Here is a 23,544-nt window from a genome sequence, read left to right on the forward strand (position 1 = left end):
ATCGAGCCGCCTGTCAGCGCAGAGGTGCAGAGGTGACGTTCTCGGTCGTTTCATGCGGTGCCGTTGCCATCGGGATCCTTTCAGCTTGTAACGAGCGATAATGAGACATAAATAGAGTAGCAATTCGAAGCATTTTGAGAAGTGTGATATGGAACAGATTAAATAATTATTAACCCAACTAGCGGTTCACAGTTAAATGTTGATGTTTATTTACTGGTAACAATGCCCTTTGTAGTACATATGCGTACAGCATTGAACTGTACGTTGCGTGTATTGGTAGCCCGTTTGTCGCTTCAAAGAATCGATACGGCAGCCCAACAGAAACTTATAAAGATTATTCAAAAAAAAAAAACAAAAAAAGTAATTTTCAAATACTAAGAAGAGCAAATTATGAATCAAAAGCTTCATTAGGTGACATTTTTAAATTGAATAATGATTAAAAACCGAAAAACTTAGAGAACTACCTACCCTTCCACGTGTTTATCCATCTCCAACCACAGTTTCTCAATCTCAAAACAGCAACACACATGAATTATTTGCATTTTTTAAACTATATTTTATATCGAATAAATTGGTACACTGTGACAAATAGCCAACTAATGATTATGATAAACTGTGTTTTTGTTTGTTTGTTTGTTTGTTTTGCTTTCGGTGTGAATGTTTAGCAGCATGATACGATTTTCCTGTGTTCGTTTTATTTTGCTGTTTTTTTTGTTACTTCTTTTGCTTAATTCGTTTCCATCTCATTTGTTTTTGCCAGATGAGAGTGTAGTTATTTTATTTGATTGTGGTTTTGCTGCTGTAGCTGCTGTGTATGTGTATTTCTTGTGGATGTGCTGTACTACATCCATCGTTCACAATGATGATCGATTAGTACTTAGGTATGTCCCACTGTTCCTAGCCTGCTCTCATACCATGGGTTCTCGGGTGTACCATTTTCAGCCACTGCTTCAAATCAATAATTAGGTAAGATTGCGTATTTTTGTTTTTTTTTTTTGCGCGCATGCATAAAAATAGTACTACCCATCGGGATTTGGATTTCTCTCTCTCTCTCTCTCTCTCTCTCTCTCTCTCTCTCTTTCCCTTTCGCTTCGTTATAACAACGGCTTTTTTACGCATACAGCTACCGTTTCCACTCTCTTTCTACCCCCCATGCACGTACAGTATAAAAATGTGCACTTAAACGATAGCTCATAAAAAAATACATAATAACTTAGGCAATAGAAAATAAAATTCAACAGACACTTGTATAAATTAAACTTCAGCACACTGCAAGCAAACTATGCTGCCAGCAACGCGCGCGCCCAAGGAAGGATATGGGATCCATATACAGTTATCAAGGATGAATGGCTATCGCTTCTAAACATCCGTTTTGCTTGGGATTGGTTGGATTGGTTCGAATTGCTTTATCGTTTTGTGCGTTAAATTCTGAAACAGTTCAATCGCTCTCCCTCTCTCTCTCTTTCTCTCTTGCTCACGTATTTCTTTTGCACAATGCGTACTATTAACTATATCGGTATACATTTGCCATTACCGTCTAACTTCCCCCTAGTAGTAAAAGTAGCTGTAGTAGTGGTAGTAATAGTACTAGTAGTAGTTGTAGTAAAAATAGTCACTACAGTATTACTAAAGCAAATTATTCCGATGTATAATAAATAAACTCTGCTATTAAGATAAGTAGGAGTCGATCCTTCCAGTAATAATAATATTAAAACAAACAAAAAAACATGATTCCCATTTTCCTCACCTCACCCCCAAGACTCTCGAGAGGCATTTAAAGTGCGTATCGGTGCGCGTGTTTGTTGTGTGTTAAAAGTCGTAAATCATCTCTAGAAAATAGTAACAACACAGAACATACATGTATATATATCTAGCCATTTTCTTTAACTGTCCCTATGCGTTACAGTGCAAAAATCAAGAACAGAGAAATGCACATTAAATTATACACTAAACAAATAAAAGAGTTGGTAGAGCTTCATTCAACCAGTTAAGCCTCGCCTCGATGGAAGGTTGGATTTAGAGGGTGGGATGGCTTATTTTTGGACTACATTTGTACATTGATTGGGAATTAGAGCATGGTAGTGATGGAGATGGTGAGATGGTTTGGGATGGGGGTAGATTTAAATGTTTTTTTTTTTAAATTATACAAGATTTTTTAATATATTTAGTCGTTTTGTTTTTCACTATAAATTGCACGGCGACGCTCGAACGTCGTTCTACGTGGCTAGCTTTCCATTACAAAGACAAACCCATACATAGCCTGTCTGTGCCTGTAGTGTAAGGGGGGCGCGGTGTGTGTCTGTGATGTTTTGCGGGTAGTTGGTAGCGAACGTGTGATAATTCATTTAAATTAACCTAAACAAATACCAATTACATCGGCTACATTACACTGCTATGTACTATCGCACGATCGGGCTATGATTTGCATCACCGTTTATTAACGTTTCTGTAGTTTTGCTATATATGTTTGTGTGGTTGTGTGTGCTTGTTTATGGTTTTTGCTTTTGCGCTCCAAACAAACGCCCTCTAGTGGCGGAAGTTTGGTTCGTTTGGGGCTGTTGTTGCTGCTGCTTAGTGGTCACTTTACCTCCTTTGAGACACTTAGAGACAGTTGTTCAATTATAGCAGGCTGAAAATAGCCACCAAATAAAAAAAAAACCCGAGAGAATATACAGACAAAAAAGCAATAAATTATCAAACACGATAAGCGATTGCGTTGAAATGCGCTCACACAACCAAGTCCTGTTGATGATTGTTTTGTTTTTCTTCTTCCTTTTCTTTTTCTTCTTTATGTAGGTTAGTAGTACATGCGCACAGCGATGATATTGATCGCTCAGTTACGATCATTTACTATCTTTCATCTCACAATTATTTGCTTCTTCTTTTACTCTCATTTTTGCGTATTTCAACAGCTACACAATTGTGCTGTTATGGTTTTCATCTTTCTTGTTCTTGTCTTGACACCTTTCTTTTCATCTTTTCTCATCCATTTGTTGTGTGTGTTTGTATTTATTTGTTTGTTTGTTTGTTTGTTTGTTTGTTTGTTTGTTTGTTAAGTATTTCTATTCCATTTTACACATACATTTATGAAGTTTAGCTAATATTCCCTTTTTTTTTGTTGCTGAGCTGCTTTGCTGTTTGAGGGGAGGTTGGGTGATTATTATTCTGATTTGCTTGTGTTTTGTTGCTATTTGTTTGAACATGTTCCACCCCCTGCACTGTCGTCAGCAGGGGTGGGGGGACTGCTAGATTCGTATCGAAACAGCTGGGTGGATGTAATCATTCACATTTCCTATATGAGATCATTCAAAGAGCGGGGGTTGACATCCATAATGCGTAAACTATTGTTGGTTATTGATGTTCTGTTTTTATGTTGCAGAAAGAAAGGTCCTGTTTGTTGCTTGCTGTACCGGGCTTTGCTCTCTCATGTGACGTATGTGTATGTGTCCTATGTGATAATTTTTGGTTTTTGTTCTGCTTTGTCGTATACCGGCGCATACTCGTAATGCGATAAAAGGGTATGCGTACGTGTTAGAGACTCAATGCGGCTAGCGTTGTAAACTTAAGCGCTGTTTTGCTTGTGTCGCTTGTACAACGTAATAAGGGGGTGGATGGTGTCTGTACGATTGTGCCATGAGCATAGGTAATAGAATTTTGTTATGATCGCTTACTTATTCACACGATTTGGTTGTTATAGGTTCTGAAACAGCAGATCTCCGGCAAATTATAGTTCATTTTTTAGTTGTTGCATTCTTGTTTGAGGGGTTGTTTTAGCAAATGTTGCAAAACATCATGACTGTTGTTGGGATTTTGCTTGTTTTTTTGTTTTCACAGGTTTTCCTCATTTGTACAGAGCTGGATGTTTTTTGTTTTTTGTTTTGGAGTAACATAAATGCCTTAAAACAATTTTCTTTAATTTTGACTTTAAAAATTTTGGTCTGAACGGTTACTGAAGCAAACTTTGTCTTACGTACGCCTTCTTAGAGTACATCTTTACCCATTGCTTGTGTATGATTTAATAATTTTTAAAAGATCTCTCATTCTTTTCTTCTCCCTAACTCTCTCGCACATCTCACTGTCCTCGTACAGTGCACTGGAACAATCAACAGAAAAACGAAACGAATACACTCTATATCTGACTTTGATTTTGATACATAGATTTACCGGTTTGCCGAAAAGTTTTGTAACAATTTTTGTATTCTCCTGCACCAGTTTACTCACTATAAAACTAACAACTACACCAGCCACTCGTGTTTCGCCATTGTGGTATTATTGGTTTGCTTTCTTTCACTTTCTTCACCGTGTTCAGTTCACCGTAGTTTCACCCGGTTGGTTTATAGATTTGTGGTTTTTTGTTTCTGTTTTCTTTCTCTTTTGTTTTCTCTTTCTCTCTCTTTCTGTTACACGCTTCGTAAAGGGAAGTGGAAGGCACTTTTGTCTCTTTGTCTCTTTCGTTTTCTTTCCCGCTCTTTTCACTGCGCCTTTTGTCCAAAGGTTACTACTACTCCTTTTTTCTTCGCCGTGTTTCTCTTCTTTTTGTTACACTCCTTGTATCGTTTTTTGGTACGATTTGTGTTTCCTTTAAGCGCTCACCTGCGCGGTACGCAAAATTTAAATATACCTCTTTTCTGCTACTATAATTTTGTATCATTCTTTTCGCGTTAATAATTTTGTTAAATTTTGCATAAAATTTTGTTACTCTCTCCTTGCCAAAAACAGGGGTTTTGTTCGCAATTTTTTTGCGATTGTTATTACTTTGTTTTCTTCTACTTCTTGTTTTTTCTTATGTTTCTTCGCTTTTTTGAACACATAGGCCGAAAGGTTGCTTGTATTTTTGTCGTAATAAATTTTTGCTACTTTGTTGCTACTTTTGCCTAAACGTTTTCACCTTTTCGCCAAAAATTTTTTTATGTTTTTTTTGCCAAAAAATGGTAACATGCTTAGCCTTTTTAAGAGGAAGAGGGGCGTCCGGGCAGGGGTCCGTGATACTTTAAGGGGTTCCGTCCGAAAAGAGGAGCGTTCGTTCCTTGGCTTGTTTTGTAGTTTTGCAGCAGTTTTGGTTTACTTCGCTAGTTAGTTCTCTGCCAAAAACTTGTTGCAAATCGTGCCTGTTTTTGTTTTGTTCCTTCCATTTTTCCTTCTTGTTTGTGCTTTTGTATTGGGTTTTTCTTCGGTCCGGTTTGCTGGTGCCGGTTAGCCATTTTTTTCATCACAACGAACCTGGTGGTAGCAGTTTAGTGCACACGGTCGTAGTGCAACGTAAAATTGGGAACGCAAAATTCAATTAACTAAACAACGTATTCGTTCCATGTTCCATTCTTCCATTATTTTTTTTTCGAGGATTGCTTCAGCTCACTCGGCCGAAAAATGCTTCAATCTAAAAGGCCTAAAAGGTTGGATTGTTGTTCTCTTACTTTTTCTCTCTCTCTATTCTTCTCTCTCTTTCTTCTTCCTTCTTTTTTTATAGCAATGTGTTACTCTGTTTTGTCCTTTTTGCTAAACTATTTGTTTGTTTGTTTGTTTGTTTCAGTTTCGCTTCATCTCCGTCCATTGATAAGGTAGCCGAAAGTATTAGTAGAGATTTCTTTTTTCCCCCTTTCTTTATCTCCTCTTTTTACTTTGTTTTTTTTTTTAAGGTCTGAAAGTTTGGCATTATAAATGTGTTCGCTCGTGTACAAAATAGTTCCTAGCTCATGTTTTTCTTTTTCTTTTTTAATTTTGCTCTCTTCCGCCTGCAAGGTATGCAATTCAAATCGCTCCTCAACGCACAATTCGGTGATCTTACAAAGCCGATCACAGCTTTTCAGAGTAGAACTTGACTGTTTGAGCTTGAATTATTCCACAACCAGCGAGAATGCAGGCGTGCAGGTGTCGCTTGCTCTCTATTTGTTTGCTTTTGTTGTTAAACTTTCAATACCGTTTGTTTTGTTTTGTTTTTTTTTGTACACACATTAGTTAGAAGTCATGATGCAAGTTTGAATCTTTTGCCCCTTTTACGTTGTAATGGTTTCATTTTTAAAATTATTATTTCCTTCCTCTTTCTCTTTTTCACCTTTCTAAAGGACTGTTCCGTTCCTTTTCCGGCTACGTTAGCGCTTAGGACACGGCAGTTCTTTTTCACCGTTTTGCGATAAGATTGATGACAGTTTGGAATGTAAGATTCCATTTTACATGTTTTGCCAATCGTGTGCATTCTATCTGTGCCTCTCTTTCTCTTTGTGTTCCTTGCCTTTCGTCTCTTTTTCGCTCCCAATATTCTTTCGCCTTATTGCACACAAATTCTTATCTGGGAGGGTGATTTTCTTCTCCATTTTTTATCTCTTGGCTCATTGCTCTGCTCCTCCCATACACCACCTGTCACACGTATACACACACACACACACACAAACACACAATGTTGGAAGCATGTCCCCCATGTTTGTAAGTTGCAGTTGTTTCCCGTCCCCCCGATGGGAAACTGTCCAAATAAATACTGTGTTTAGTGTATATATGTATATATATGCTCACAACTACAATTAATGCCTACACGTGGAAGCGAAATGGGGCGAGCCGGGCAACGGGGGAGGGGCCCTTTATGACCCACTCGCGACGCCACCGCACCAGGGAGAAGACTTGTGGGAACTCCCGCCAGAGCGCTCTTCCGCTTAAATATATCACATATTAAAAATTGTCTAAACTTAAAAGACCGACCGATAGAGGGAGCCACCGATGGCGCCCAGTACGGGGTGGGATAGCGGTGCGGGGTGCTGGTGGATGTGTATGTGCTTGTGTGCCTGTGTGCGTCATGGAGCCGGTTTAATCGCCCCGACACTCGGTCAGCGGTTCCACCTTGATGGAGGCCGTCGGCCGTACCGCCGTGTCCTTGTAGTCGGGCACGCGGGACGGTGGGCAGGCGGCCCGCGTCGTCGCTACCAGCGCCGCAATGTCCTGATCCTGGAACAGGTGCTCGGGTCGCGGTGGGGACGAGTTGCTGGTGTAGCCGGTGGACGGTGCTCCACCGCCCCGGGACGGCGGTTTGCTGCCGTACGGGGGCGGCACGTGCAGCCGCACATCCTCGGGCCCGGGCTGGGTGCCGCCGGCCCCGAGCGCCAGATTGACGGCCGGTTCCATCGCCAGCCCGATCGGGGAGGCGAGCGGGCTCTCGTCGGGGCTGTTGCTGATGCGTAGGTCGTGTGCCGAGCCGGGCGAACCGAGCTTCGTTATGCTGAGGGCGCCCGACGCGCCGCCCGAACCCACCAGATGGGACAGTGGGTTGTGGTGCGGCAGATGGTGCGCATGTCCGTGGTGCGGCTGGTGGTGGTGCTGGTGGTGATGCTGCTGCTGATGGTGCGGATGGGACAGATGGGCCGGGTGCTGGTGGTTCAGGGACGAGCCGGCACTGCTGGAAGGTGACGATCGGTGGATGCTGCCGGCGGAACTGCTGCTGCGGCCCGTCTCGCCGGCGGCCAGATTGGAGCGGGCCGTCATCGCACGGTCCCGGGCACCGGGCGGTGTCGCCCGGGACATACCGCCCCCAGATCCACCACCAAGCCCTACGCCGCCGCCGCCACCGCCGCCGTGATGCTGCAGCTCGTGCTCCTTCGCCAGCCCGCTCGAACCGGCGGGCGAACCCAGGCGCGGCATCTGAATGCCGGCGCCCGAGCCGCCATTGTTGTTACCGTGCCCGGTCGATGGGACGGCCGGTGAGCCCATCTTCGGGAGCGGGATGGCACCGCTCGAGCCACCGCCGCCGCCACCCCCGCTCGGTCCACCGGCGGCGGATGCGTTCGAGGCGGCGGCTGCGGCGGCGGCGGCCGCTGCCGCTGCCGGATGCATGCTCAGGTTGGGCGGTGTGCCACAGTGGGACGGTAGGTTGAAGCCGGCCGCCGCCACGAGATTGGCGGCGTCCGGGTGGTGCTGGGCGGCCGCCACCATATTGCACATCTGCTGGCGGACGGCGGCCACGGTGGCGGCTGTCAGCGCGTCCTGCGACATGCCGTCCGGGACGTTGGTGCCGGTCGCCACGGAGGGTAGCTGACCGTTCGGTGCGGTCGGTCCGTAGCTCAGGGGGTTGTCTTGAAAGGGAAAAGGCTGGAAGGATTCGATAAGTTACTAAAAAAAGAACGTATAAATGGATAAAGATCAGCGCAACGGAAAGGGGGGAATGGTCAGCTGTTGGTCGCCTTTGAGGTTGGCGGCTCAATCAAAGCAACAAGAGTACTTGACTTGAAGCTTAGTAGATAATCCAATTAACGTTGAGAGTGTGCAAAAAGCATTAGTTCCAATAGAGGTTAACGAATTCCAATCACCAATTAGAATTGAAGCGTTTATAAGCCACTTTTCAAATTCAATCTGACAGATTTTCATATAGTATATACCTGATAGTAGTAGATTGTCAAATAATAAAAGCAATGTAAACCAAGCAAATGTGTTGAAAATCATATGGACGAAATAGAAAACATGAAATAACAAAATTATCTTTTAAGCAATAAAAATTATCTTTGAATTATAGAAAAATGAATCATAATGCATCGCGGAAGAAATAAGACTTGTGAAACGTTTTTACAGGGTTTTCCAAGTCACTGTCTAATGTGATCAGCATTACAGGTTTTTCTAATGCACTTTTGAGTGTGCACATCATTACTCACCGCCTGCAAGATGTTTTTCACCAGCTGTCACATATTGTATTGGCATCACAATCTAAATTTTAGTTCAACACATCACAAAGAACTGTCAAACTCAACTCAGTTTGAGTCGTGTTGAAAATCATGTGGAATAACTGAACAATGTATTGTGATGAAAATACAACATTAGACAGTTGTTGAAAAACATCTCGCAAGCAATGAAAAATGAATTAGATATTGGAAATTGACTCAAAAATCCTGCATTCACTGCTTGCAATATGTTTTACAACAGCTGTCACGTGTTGTTATTGCATCACACTAAAATGTCCATCCTTCCGCATGATTTTCAACACTTCACAAAGAACTGTCAAACTCAGTCCAGCTTGCGATGTGTTGAAAATCTTGCGAGAGAATTAAAAAAATGTTTGTGATGCAAATACAACATTTGATCTCTGTTGAAAAACATCTTGCATTCAATGAAAAGTAATATTGATATTGGAAATTGGAAACTCGGAAAACCCTGTATGACGAGAAAGAAGGATAGAAAGTAGGAAAGATAATGTAAAAAGAACCTTAACAGTATTCACCTATGTGTATTACGATTAGAAACATTGTAAAATTTAAGAAAAGGTGTTTTGTTTTCATTTTTATTGCAAATTTAAACAATTTCATGTGCAACCATTCCCCCCCCCCCCCAAAAGGAAAGAGACAGTGGAGGAGCGTGTGCGTGCGTGAGTCACTTCACAAAACAAAAATCCGCGAATTGAACGTACCCCCATGGTGTTGGCGCTACTTACAGAGTGTCGGCCGTACATCATCGGCTCCTCCTTCATCTCTTTGGCATCGCGAAAGACGACACTCTTGATGACGCCCTTGATGTGGTCGTCCGGCCAGATGCCGAGCAGTATGCGCTGCGGTCGACCGCGACCCTTCGGCCGCAGATCCGTACCGCCGTCGATCGACGGACCGAGCATGTTGTGCACCCGGTTCGCGTACAGCACGAACGTCGGGTAGGGGATGTCGTACTTGCGGGCCGCCTGCGACAGCGACAGGCCCTCCTTCAGCACGCTGAAGATCGCTTCGGCCATCGTTTCCGGGCGCCAGGACTTTAGCGGGCCGCGCTCGCGAAAGCGCAGATGATGGATCAGGTTCTGGCTGTTCCAGCACTTCTGCCACATCGACTGCAGCTGGTATTGGTAACTTTCTGCTGTTGGGTTTGAATCGTCGGGAGAAAGAAGAAAAACGGTAATGTATAATTAGTGCAAAAGATAGGACCAATAGGGATGCGAAAAGAGGTGTAAATATTTGGTGTGAATATACAAAAAAAACAATGTTGTATGATGATTTCCAAATTAAAAGGAGAGATAAGAAAGCAGCGTTTAATTAAAAGTCAATCAAAAGCGAACAGGAGAAGTAACAGTAAAAGAAGAGAATAAAAACAACCCATCAGAACTTTATTAAATATGACGAATGTAGCAGTAAACAACACAAAACGAAAGGAGAAAAAAAAAGAAGATACAAATCCTCAAATGAGAAACAAAACACGCAAAAGCAAACGATTAAAAAGACAGTGAAAAAAAAAACAAAAACAAAATCAATCGCCTGTCAAAAGACCGATATATTTATCGAGCAAAAAGAAAATGGGAAAATAGACTCAAAACGAGCCACAACATACACACACACACACACGATTAATCAATGAATAAAACAAATGAAAACGAATGCCGGAGCGGCAGAAACGCCACTCTCCCACGTCAATCGTTTGAGGGGTTTTTCACGCCGCCTGGTTTTGTGAGGGGTGGGGGGGGGGGGGGGTATCAAACAGCCCAAACGTGCGGCTCTTAAGTGATCCGATGCTTTTTTGACACATTAGCCGAATTAAAGTCATGAAATTATAATTGACCGAAATATTGCGGCCTGCTTGCTTCACACGGACCGGCCAGCCAAAAATTGGGCCCGTCAACCAGCGCGTGTGTGTGTGTGGTTATTGTTTGGCTTTGTCCGTGGACTACACGCTGCATTATAGAAAAGGTGCACTTTTTATTTGCGGGCATTTTTCGACTGTCTTTTGGGTTTTGTTTTGAAGTCGCAACACAATAACTGTGGCATGTTTTTGACCGATTCTTATGTCATATCCCAAAAAAGGGGGATAAAAGCAGTGATATTTTAAAATTCACCATAAAACATGACAAGGGAGCAGGACCTTTCGCTCTCTCTTTATCCCGGCTGTATGACATTTGTTCGTTTGCATTGTGTGAATGTGTAGTTAAACTGTTTGGCGATAAAAGCGAAGAAAAAAAAAAAACGGATGGCGAAACCCTCTGGAAGCTGCATTCCGGTGAACTTTCGAGAGCGAGATTAAATGCTGTGTGTGTGTTTGAAGGGTGCTAGGGAGTGTCAAACGGCTTCATTCCTCAAGTCCCCGTTCCGCCAAAGGACGATGGCGATGGAGATGGCCACAAAAACCGCAAACCACCAGCCTTGGCAGGACCTGGTACGGCATCCTGTGGGAAGTGGACCTTGCTGTGGCTTTAGGAAGGTTTGAGGTCGTGTTGGACTCACCATTTTGGCGAGTGTTTCCACAAGTAATTGAGTAATATTGAGTGTTGGATTTGATTTATGATTTATTGTTAATTTTTTTTAGCAACAAAATACTAAACTCAACCCAATCTTCAGTGAGCACCGATTATGCTCATGCTTTATTCACACACTCTCTCTCTCTCTCTCATTCGTACTCCACCTTTTACTGCATCCGTTGCTGCTGCTGCTGCAGCATTAATAATTGCACAATTTAATGTGCAAACGTGTCACACAGCCACAGTCGGTCGTTGCGGTACTGCGAAAAGCGGATAACAATTTTCCCGGCTGTCGAACTTTATTCTTCGTGCGGTGGGCAAACATAGGAACCTTTCCCCTTTGCCTCCCCTCTGTGTCTGTGTGTGTGTTATATGTTGATCTTTGCTCGCACAACTAAACGCACTCATTGCCCTTTAGGGGTAGAGGATTTATATTTGACAGCCAGGTTGGACACCTTTCGATTGGTTGTGGTCAACAAAACGGGTACTTGCTCGCCGAATTGAACAGCTGCCCTTTTTTTGCAATGGGAAAATATTAGATTTATGATTCATTTATGGAGCTGCTTCGGTGTGCTAGGTCAGTGTGTGTGTGTGTGTTCGGGTTGGGTGTGGAGCACAAAATGTATTTAAGAACAGGAGATTGATTCCATTTCCTGCGAGCGTTTTGTGGGGCAGTTTTTTGACGCACTCTTGTTTACTCTGTGAGATGCATCCGTCAGCGAGTCATTTGGTTTCATTTTATTTATACTTTTGCTCTTTTAACCTTTATCAAATGGTAGTTAGCATTGTTTTAGATCAAGCTCAGCTGACCTTATTCTCTCCGACTGTGCCGATAGAACCGTTTGGTTCGCGGTAAAGCCAATAATTAACCAGACAACGAAAAAAGGCCCTGAATCGCTGGGAAAATGCTCTGAGTGTGTGTAGGGCCCATCGTTCTTATCGCGAAGAATAAAGAGCAGAAGAAGGCTGCTGGAGGGCGGGAAAACACACAACAAAGCCGGGGAGGGAGAGGGAAATATAATCAAACACATCAAACACCTTCCACACGAGCCTGTCATCGGGCGGCTGGATGAGTGATGTAAAGCGTTCTCCCATTAGCGCAGCCCTCGCAGTGTTCGTTCGGTTGCCCTTGCAAAAAAAAAAAACAAGTGTGCAGGAAGGTGATGGTGGTGGTTTCGGGCTTTGTGTGTGTGTGTGTGTGTGTGTGTCGGATTCACCCCGAACCGCATACCGCATCATTAAATGGTTTCGCTTCTCGATGTTCGCTGCGCTTCTTTGCATGCCTTTGCGAATGCGAAAGGGGGGAAAAACCAGCCCCATAACAAAGCGCACACAGCACACACACACACATACAGATGTATGGGTCTGTTGCATCTCGTTTTCCTTGGGCGTACCACACGGGGCACGGCACGAAGATGGATGTATCGCATCATTTCTCTCGACATTATTTATATTCCTTCAACTGTAATCAATTATTATCTCTAATTGCTACATTGTGCGGCGGCGCATCGTTCGATCGAGCTCTCTCTCTCTTCTTCTCGCTCTCTCTCTGTGTGTTTCGTCAGGGTCAGCTGTATGAGCGCCCTGTTTTTTCGTTAAGTCCAATAGGTGATCTTCACCATACCAGCCGGACCGCGCATTGAGCAGCAACATGTTTATGTAAAGCAAGCACGCTCCAAGTGCAAGGGATGTTCAAACATGAAACGGCGTTCAAACGGCTAATTTCGATTTTATTGTTTAATTTGTGAAACCATTTAAACCTAGATAACTTTTTAATCTCAATCGTCGTGTCGCAGTTCCTCGGCAATGCTTGTGCAGCGGCATGAAAAATGGAACCCAAGCAACTAAGTCGTGTGTGATTAAGCTCGTTGTGATTACTATTAAACTGCTACTCAAACACTCTCTTTCACACACATACACACACACACACTGGCATACAGGTATGTGTGCTTACAATAGGAAAAAAATAGAAAAATTGCTTCCAACCAGACAAATTGATGCATTCGCAAAGCAGTCATTATCGTGCGATCGTGTGTGGACTGTGCGGACGGCACAAACAGAAGGCAACTGCACGCCACCTATAGCCGCATTGTGAGGTGATGTAATTTTATGATTTCATGTTTCTTTCTCGCTCTTTCCTTGCACTGGGGATATTCAACCCAGTAGGAAGCAATACGGCACGGGCTGGTATATTAAAATATATAAATAAATATGGAAACCTTTTCCCGTGTCTACCGCTTTCCGGCTGCGTCATTTCTTGACATCAAAACCGGACCGTTGGGATGTTGTCCCAGGCAGCCCTTTTGCCCCCGTGTTTGGGCGCCCTAATGTACACCATTGCATTTGGATGGTGCAATTCAACTCAAGCACACACACACAGACCTGTGGTTTTAGTACACGTGTGCGTGCCCTCTCTCTATGTGTGTGTGTATTGTGTACTTCTATTTCTCTTTCATAAGTAACAGTTCGCGTGCAGTGGAGAAGCCGTCGGTCGGGGGTTGCTTTTGCCGGGTAAGTGGGTGCACCACCTAGCGAAGGGCGCTTGTTACGTATGAAGGGCCGCCTCTCCACTCTCCAACAGCCACAGCCCATTGCCGAGGCAAATAAATATTGCGTGCAGAATGTCGTAAATAATTAATATTATGAATATAGTAATGACAATGCTACTTTGTGTACGGCGTTGGCGAATGCCATCGCGTCACAGCGCGTGTGTTAGAGAGAGAGAGAGAGAGAGAGAGAGAGAGAGAGAGAGAGAGAGAGAGAGAGAGAGAGAGAGAGAGAGAGAGAGAGGGACGGGTGAGATGTAACAAAGTATATCTGCCCCCCCACTGCTGCTACTTATACCCCTCCGTCACCTTGCATTAGAATGGTGTATTGCTTGCCTAAGCTGTCGGGTTCGTCTCTTGCTGCCAGTTTTGCGCTGATGCAGTTTTTTGTTCCGGATTGCATGATCTGCTTTTGTTGTGCAAGCGCGATGCACCGGCCGAGTGATTGATTATCTTAGTAGGCTAGGGGGCCGACGTCCGGGGGGGGGGGGATGCTTGACAGAGAGCGCGAGAGGGAGAGAGAGCGAGCTGTTAGCAGCCTGACATAACAAAAGCTACCGTTTAGCTTACTGTAATGGTGGTGGTTTGTATGTGTGTGCGATTTTTTTTTTATTGCTACTGCCCACAAGAAATGCGCACTCAACCGATCCCTCCAAAAGGAACGTGTGGGGAAAAAATGGGAAGGAAATAAAAAAAAAGCACAAGAATCAAACACCAACTCAACCAGCGTGGAATGAATTGCGACTTGACAGGTAACACATGTTTCGCACACGGGGGTTTTGCCTCCCTGGTCGAGCCCTGGTGCATGCGTGCCACATTATTCATTTACGCACCCGACCATGTGGCAACTGTTGCCTCTGTTGGCGAGTGTGGCACGTGCCAAGCACGCTAAAGCGGGACAGGAACGACTGTAGCCAGTCAGACTGTAGTGACAGACTAAAACAAATTAAATGATGGCAGATTAGATGGTGGTGGGTCGGGCAAACCCGGTGGCACCGAGCTGTCAAGCTACCGATTAAGCTAAGGGTGCCTACAAAAAGCACGGGTTAATTTTTGTAGGCACTAAATCGACTAAATGGGGTTTATCGATGGAAATCGATTTTCATTTGTGCTAGCCGAAATTGGAATATTGTGTTTGGTAGAGAAAGAGCTGGTAGATGACACTCGCTTTGAGCAGGATTTAAAGTGATAATTCAGTCATATTAGTAAGTGAACAAAGCAGTTTTGGGGTTGATTTGTATGCAGTTTCTTCAAAGAAAAAGCCAGCAATATTATGTTTAGTGTTAAATCACAACTTGTACAACAATCATCCCAATGGACTAAAACATAATAGGTAAAAGTTATGGTAAAGTTCCCTTAACTGCATATTTACATTCTGAAATCATTAAAATTCAGAAAAATAGTAAAAAGTACTCACAAAATTGATTCAAATATTTAAAGAAAGAAACTCAAATACAGCATGAATCACTGCCCAGTCACACTAATTGGCGCCCAATTTAGCATCCCATCCTTCCCAACGGACTACAGCCCTTTTCCATCGTGCACCAATTTACCATGGTCTCATTCTTTCTTGTTTATTTGGTCACACTGAGCTCACAGAGTGCACTTTTGAATCCATTGGTATCGGTTTTTTTCTCGATTTGGGAGGCCCTAACGAATGCGCTGACAATGTGTACGGCCGAAATTGAACACACAACGTGCTCTCGTCTCTTGCCCGCGTACTCGCGAACGTGTCAAAGTGCAACGATGCACTCCTTCTCCAGCACTCCACGATCGATCTCCAGAATTTAGATGAAAAAAAGAACAGGCGAGCTTGTAACCGCAACACCACAACACTGCATGTGTGTGTGTGTGTTTGTGGTGTTGAAAGCTTGTTGTTTGCCGATGCCACATAGAACATAGAAAAAAGAAAAGCACAGCACCGGGAAACAGGTCCATTTGCAGCTTCCTTTTTTTGCATTATCCTAACTCGGTGTAGCTTTATCGGCTGTCGTCACTAGAGGAGGTTGACTTTTCGCGTGGGGCTTTCGGCTGAGGGGTACAGGGTTGGGTTGGGTTTTTTATGACACAATTCTTTCCCATTCCCCTCCACGCCTCCTCAGCAAAACAGAATGTTTGGCATGTCACGAGCTGGTCGCGAGAGAGCTTGCTGAAGCTTTGCACTTCATGTTGGAGTGTGTTTTAGTGAGTGCAGGGAGGAAAAACCAATACGTGAATACGTTGCTCTGTTCGCTGTCCTGTCGATTGGGCGATTTTTCGGCAATCGATCGACTTGATAGGAGAAGAGGGGGTTTGAAATTGCTCGAAGAATTAAAGTGGAATAGATGACTTGTCCGCAAACAGACCGGTCCATTGACAAAACGATGGTTGGATGGACTGGAAATGGGTCCAGCCTGTTGATGGCGTTACTGAATATTGAAGTTGTTTGAGGTTTTTTTTCTTGTTGAAGTAATTGCAAAATTTCATGCTGTCTATTTTTGGGGGAAAATATGTTACCTTCATACTATTTTGCTTATCAAAAACGCCCTAAATTTATGAAAAATAGTGGCTTGAACAGAGTAAAGCCTTCGAGACTTTTGTTACCTACAAAGCTTTGGGGCATTAAGTTTAAACCTTATTTTTCTATACATTTCAACAGAGTCTTGAAGAGATCTTAATCCATATTCCACCCTAAACACGTCAACAAATTACTTCCAACCAGTTCCAAAATCAAACTAATACCCACTAACCCACCAAACTAAGGGCCGGCTTTTGCCTTTCTACTGTCGTTCCCGCAAAGTTTAATTAACACCAATTCATCCGCATTGCACGGGACAGGCGGTAGCTGCGGTCAAACGCCCAAATTGAGCACGAGATAAAATCGCATCGAAACCACCTATTTGCCTGTGAGCTTTAATCCCCCGTTTGGCGTGCGTTCACCCAAACCAAAGCGCGACTTTCAATACCCAGCCACCATGCACCATAATTCACTCCCGAAATTCCCAATCAACACACCCTTCGCCATTCTTGTGCGGTGAATGATGCACCAGATGCATCTGCATGCGCCCGAATGCGGTATGGTATGGGACGGTGAGGGGTCGCGGCCCGGGGTGCGAATACCCGGTTGACCGTTTGCAATGATTCCGTCACCTTTTTTTCTGTTGTTGTTCGGGGCATCGGCGCACATTCGGCGCGTTACGTTCGGTGTGAGTGAGTGAGTTGTTACCTTTTTCCCCCAGCTGGGCTGGCCGATGTTTATTCGGCGAGAAAGAGTAGAGGCAGCGATGTGTGTGTATGTGTGTGTGTGTGTGTGTATGTGCGAAATTTGCCCCGTAACCTCATAAATCGCGTCAGGCAGCAACAGCGGCAGCATCAATTCGGTGGCCGTGGGCACGTGGCATGATTTTCATTCAATTTGCATCCCACCCAACCACCCAACCGGGGAGGGTGGGATGGTGCATTGATGCACTTCGACAAATATACACCACCCAGCGTATGTGTGTGCTTGTGCATGTGTGTGTGTGTCTGTGTGGATGTTGGGAGGGAAAAACATACAAAAATCTGCGCACGTTTCGCACGTTTTCCCATCCATCGTTGCATCATAATTTGTGCCACAATCTGGCCACTTTGGGGTGGACCACAATGAGGTGGGTGGAAAGGAGGGAAGGAAGGGGGGGGGAGTAGTGTTTATTTGACTGTGCGTTTACGTTTTCACACACTCGCGGTGTGTGGGAGCCGAGTGGGTGTGTATTTTTTTCTTTTTTGCTATGCGTTTCTGTGTGTTTATCCGTGTTGTGCGTTTTGCCGCTTCAAACATACAGACACACACACACACACACGGCGCGACAAACGTTGGTGGTTGGGTGTCGATGCTGACCGATTGGCAATTTCTCTCACTTTCTCCCCATGAACGCCGTGGGATGTGTGGATTGATACGATTATCGGATAATCATTTACATACCAGCGTGTACACGTTTTCGGGTAGTTCGGGTAGTCGGCAGTTTTGGGGGAAAAGGGGGAGGGGGGGAGAGGATGTGAGCCTTTTTGAGAGGAAGGGGTGCAGGGTTTTTTGTTGTTCGGGATGGCGTGCTGCTACTGCACCGGTGCAACAAGTGGGAAATTATGGAGGATTTAGTGTCGATTACGCCTGTCAGTGTTTGTTCCGGCTTTGCTTCTGTTTTTATTTGTTGCTGTTGGGTTGGTTGGTTAAATTGGTTTTAAATAAATAAATTGCCCACCGGCTAGTAAGGCTTACAAACATCTGTTTCCCATTGGTAGTAGAAGTTGATAGCTGTTGTTTTGTTTGATGTGGGGGTTTAATGGAGGACAATTCGTTTGGTTATTTTTAGACAGAAGAATTAAAGTACTAACTGCATGTACCGTTTAGGCGCTTGACTTATGCGCGCAAGCTTTAGTGAAGATTTGGAGAGGTGAATATCGACACAAAGAATCGAGAATAAAAAATTCCAGGTTGATTGTAAAGGGTTACTATCCCAGGCTTTCTCATTTTAGACTATTGGTTAAAAAAATAGACTAAAACGACCAATTAAGCCTTATTTGAAGATCTTTTAGCTTGCTACCTGGGTTAAGCCTGCAATGTAAACTCTTACTAGACTATGAATATAGACAAATAGTGAATTGTAACAGTTTATAGAATAATAGTTTCCTTGGGAATATGGCTCATGCTAATCTAAAGAGAAGAACAGATGAGTACATCCTCACAAGCAGCTTACAGATATTTTAAGAGTTCAGCTGTGTCTGGAGTCATTGTAGGGGCGTGATATACTAAATAAATCCTATAAGAGATCTTCCTCTTACAGGGGTTTTAAGGATAACCAAAACAATTAGAGAGCTTCCTCGAATGAAATTATCATTATTTGGAAGGAAGCATTGGAAAGAACGATGCTCTAAGAAGTATTCTTCATGACGTGATGCTTTAAGCCGAACGAAATCCTATTCTTGTCCAGAACTTCTGAAATAGAAGTTCAGAAACTCCTGAACTGTCTGATAAGCCAAAGATGTTCAATTATTACTACTCTGAATGTCTGTAGGTAGGTGAACACATGTACTGAACTGTATCATAAGCCAAATATGTTCTATTCCTGCTACTCTGGATGTCTGTAGTTAGGTGAACACATGTTAGGATAAGATATCATCGGTTCGTAATAGGAGGCATAATGGAGAGGCGATTGCACTGCTTCCTATATTCCACATCCTTCTTCTTCTTCCACTACCTTGACATCAAAATCCATCAACATATCGTCTTCTATGTATACTTTGCTACCGCTGCATACATATTGCTACATCTCTGTATCAAAATTCCTTGCAACAATTTTGTTAAACCTTCTCCAACAAAAGCCTAGCCTTCAAACAATCATCCCAACCAGTGTGCGGTTTTGCTTGCTTGCGATGGACACGCGTCACAAATACAACACGCTTCAACCTGACACAGGAAAAAGATGCTCCAATTTCAGACACCGTTTCTTTCCATCCGTTTCTTTGGCTCCACGCGCCCGGTGTATCAATGTCGGCGCATCGTACGGCGTACACGGGCCTCTACGTGGGGAGGTTTTATTTCTACCCATGCATCTTTCTTTGAACTCATCGTGCGATATGAAAAGATGCAGAGGGTTGAAGTGTGCGAGAGAGATAGGGAGAAAGAAAGAGCACAGCAACGGCGAAAAGAAAACTGCGCAAGCAAATGTAATAATCAGACACAAAAGCAACATCTTGTCTGTTTATGTAACATGTCAACGCAAACATATTGCACGATCGTTTTTGTTTGCCTTCACCTACCCGCCACCCTACCACCCTGCTTTTGGTCGGCATCCGCTCCAAGGGTCACTGTGGATCGCTCCAAACAGTTGGAGCAATGAAGCAATCGGTGGGCAGATGGGGGGAGTGGAATGGGAAAATTAAAGGAAAGGTTAATCAGTGAGGTACGAGCGAGCGGCGATGAGGTCAACGAGAGAAAGGCCGTGAATTTACACATATTTTACAGTAAGCATGATTGTGGGTTTGTGTGTATTGGTATAACATATCCGTCATGTTTCTTTCCCGTCCTCAGTCCTTCCTTTACCGCTTTCTTCTTGCTGAAATTTGAAGCAAAAAGTCAACCCAAACAGGCCAAAGCGTCCACAAGGGAAGGGGCTTCGGGTGGTGGTAAAATAAAACGGTTTCTTTTATCTTCACACCACCATTACTCATTACAAGCATGAATAAAAATTCATCATCGCCACGTGGTTGGCAGGGCACTAACACTTACTCGCATACACACACGCGAGCGCGCCGATGACGCATTGCTTTTCCTACTACTACTAAGCTCAATTGTAAAGTCCCGTCCAAATGCAGCAGCATACCTTTTACGCCATCTCTTTTACCACCGCCTGGATGCAGTTGGTGTGTTGTGTCTCGAACAACGTGCACCAAGGGACAGACGCGGGACAACACAGTCGGTCGGGCGGTGGAAAATTACTTTGGAGTTTTCCACCCCCAACAGCGCGCTCGCGCGCACATACACTCTTTCCCTATTGTGTATTGTATTGTGTGCAGCGGGGTTTCTTTTTTGCCTCTCGCAACCCGTCATCACCATGTGTGTGTGTGTTTTTTCTGTGTGAAAATGTGTGCGTGTGTGTGCGCGATGTGTTTATATGTTGTTTACCATTTAATTTTGCCGCTTTTAGAAAGATTGCCTAGAAGAAAAAAAAGGAACCGAAACAAGACCAGGGCAGCAGGGCGGCCTTCTTCACCCCACCGAAACGTCTCCCTAATGCACACCAGCTGGGGCGGCAAACATTTACGAGCACGCCGCCAAAGTCATCCCGTTTTTTTTTGTTGTGCCCCTTCATCCCTCCACGGTCCCCGCGCATTCCCCCGTGTACCTTTATGGCCGTGCCGTGTGTGCTGGGCTGTATGTAGGCTTGCGGGACCGGAATAAGCGCGAATGTGTCATATTTGAACAACGTGCGGTGGAATGCTGAATGCTTCAAACCACAAAAACACCACCCGCCACCAGCTTCCCTTCGCTCTTCGGCGGCCCCTAGCTCTTCTATCGGCGCGCACGATCACAGTTCGCTATCTTTTTCGTACACTAAATTACATATAATAAACAATATAGCAATTATCGTTAAATGAACACTCATCTTGTGGGTGAGCGGAGTGCGAGGGAGTCTCTTTGGAAAGATGAGGCAAAAAAACACAACCTCACATACTCACACATAAGGGCAAAAATAGGCCCCGACGACGTAACGCAGCTAGTAGTGCTTGGAGGAAAACCACACACTCACACACACACGCAACTAACATCGAATACCGATGCCGAAGGTAATTTCTCACCTCGTGTTTTTTTTTCTTTCATCTCCGTTGACAATGCGGTAGTTAATGTTTTGAGTGTGGGTTCGAGTGCGACGTTACAGCGCTCTACACATGGGAGTGCAAGGCGGCAAAAGGGAGTTTGTAACGATCATTTCCATTACGCGATCGTCACTCATCGAAGTCGCTTCGAGCCCCGTGTTCGTTCTATTTTTTCCCGTTTAGTTATCAAATCGCTTTTGTTTGCTGTGAACAATGTTATAAATATTTCCCTTCCCCGTTTGGTGAAGCTGGGTGGCAATGTTGGAACAACGCGTGCCAGATATTGCGACAGCTCGATATTTAAATTTCATTACCTTTTTTTGTTGTTGTTTATCTTCGTAGCTAAAGCTCCCTCTCGTTTGATTACTCTTAATTGCGTCACCCATACTAGCCCTTCATACGTATGCGGTGGAGCTGTAGCTCTATGTGCGATCATTTCGCGCTCCCCCTTTCCGATGTCGATCGTTTCGATTTACCGGAATTGCAACACGCGTGTAAGGGTGTGTGGCCACAAGTTGGACAATCACAGCCCTCTGCGACAACACTGCCCTTAGCTTGCCGTCTGTATGTGTGTGTGTGCATATTGTAGGTATGGAAAATAGGTACAACCCAACGAAGCAGCTCTGTACCGATAGATCACGTGTAGCAAATTAATTGCAAATAGTTATTATTTATAGCGCTCAGCGCCACAGTGCTTTGTTATTTTTGTTGGGGTCGTTTTAACTACATTCTACTTTTCTTTTTCTTTTTTTGCACACCACCGCAGGTCACAGCTTACAAAACAGCGCCGTGAGTGTGTTGGAGGAGCACGTTGGTCGCTTATCAGTGCAGTCGGGTGCAACTGAACGATCATCACCATCACATCATCACCGGTCACGTAGCCGCTTGATAGTGCTGTTTCTGGCTGCGGGCGTTCGATTTGCCGGCAGATTTGATTTGATTTGATTGGCAGAAAAACATGTAAACTTAATAGGCAACACGGTGCGCGATAGTGCAGCAAGGAGCTGCAATCGGTCGAGGGGATGAGCGCACGCGGAGTAATTAAATATTGCACTATTGCGCAGCCGACTGCAGGAGTAAGCAATCCGCTGCAAGGTTTTGTCGAAAAGGGATCAACGAAAGGGGTACAAGGAAGATTTTTGAACGTGCTGTGTAGAAGAGTTTTCATGATTAGATCATGCATAAAACAGTATAAAAATAGCAATTAAATGAAAACATTTCAAACAAATAGATTTCCAATTTAATGCCTTGGTTGTTTGATTGCGTACCAATCTTCTTGTGATCCGGTTCGAAGGACTAAATTTAAAAACGCTTTTAATGCTGTTCTTGATTTGAGCTCTTGCACAACCTTGAACCTATTAAGGTAGTGTAAAGACTTATTGCTCTTTCTTGAATATAAATTACTTATGAGTGTACGAAAGAATGTATTTTTACCCCTTTTTTGAAGGTATTGACAACACAAAGAGAAAGTCAAATAAAAGACAGTGACAATCTGACGAAAATTGCTTTGATTTACACAACATAAAAGAGGTGAAAATTACATTCTATCACACTGCTTCGTGTACATTGCGACAATCTTGTTGATGATCGTTCGGAAAAGCAATTTTTGGTTTTCAGATCCCATAGGACGCACAATCGTTCAACTTGCCCCAGATTAGACAAAGACCTTCACTAACCGATCGTAACATCCCTACTAAAGTGCTTCCATCTTCGTGACACGATCCTCGTGCCACCCGTACTGCGAGCGATCCACGTAATGCAAGATCGGTGACCCAAAACCCGGTTTCGGCAGCCATGGGGGTGGCAAGGCTGGGGGCCGTGGCGGTGGTAAAAGCTTTTTTACTCCTTCATTTATCCTCCATCCTCCTTACCTTACCGTGCGCTCTAATTTCCTTCCTTCCTTTTGTTTTCCCCACAGGGGGATGATATTATCATAACGAGCACCTCCCCCTCCCCAAAAATCATCTTATTTTATGATACCTTCTGTTTATCTGCACATCACCTCCTTTCCTCCTCCCTCCCTAATGCTGATCGGAACAAGTGTGTGTGTGTGTGTGCGTCTGTACACTTGTCTGTCTCGTGTGTTTTATGAAGTTTTGCCTTCTATTTCGCTTTTCATTTTAAATTTCAACGCTCTTTGGCTCTCCTTCCTTTGCTGCCTCCCCCCCCCCCCTTTCCCATCCCAACGGTCGCGGTTGCAATGGAACGCATTTGTTTGCGCGTTTGCAATTAAGCGCTATATCGTTAATGCTTCGGTAATCTCTAACAGATAGAAATAAATATACCTCCTCATGCTCATTACCAACGGCTGCTCTTGCCGTTTGGGTGTTTGTGTGTGTGTGTGTGTGTGAGAGCAATTCCATAGAAGAATGGGTCGGAAAAGAAGGGGGAGGGAGGAGGTGGCCAATGATTTCGACGTTATTTCTTTTTGTGCTCTGGTGGGGTGTTTCGAGATTGTTTTATTTTTTCGCTCTCCCATTCCTTTTC

General features: G+C 44.1%; 1 protein-coding gene across 3 annotated transcripts in view; it reads right to left on the reverse strand.

Moving 5' to 3' along the window:
* Positions 1–532: 532 nt before the first annotated feature.
* Positions 533–23,544, reverse strand: part of LOC120947376 (protein bric-a-brac 1-like) — a 138,006-nt gene continuing 114,994 nt past the window's right edge. Inside the window, exons 3-4 of one of the 3 annotated variants that reach the window (XM_049605837.1) lie at positions 9,377–9,810; positions 533–8,070 (exon numbers count right to left, since the gene is read on the reverse strand). In XM_049605837.1, coding sequence (XP_049461794.1) covers positions 6,796–8,070; positions 9,377–9,810 — 1,709 coding nt within the window. In that variant the 3' untranslated portion in view covers positions 533–6,795. Of the gene's footprint in view, positions 8,092–9,376; positions 9,811–23,544 lie in introns of all 3 variants that reach the window. The other 2 variants (XM_049605838.1, XM_049605839.1) reach the window with 2 other exon arrangements.

This window comes from Anopheles coluzzii, chromosome 2, assembly GCF_943734685.1.
Source record: "Anopheles coluzzii chromosome 2, AcolN3, whole genome shotgun sequence".
NCBI classification, from domain to species: Eukaryota; Metazoa; Arthropoda; class Insecta; order Diptera; family Culicidae; genus Anopheles; species Anopheles coluzzii.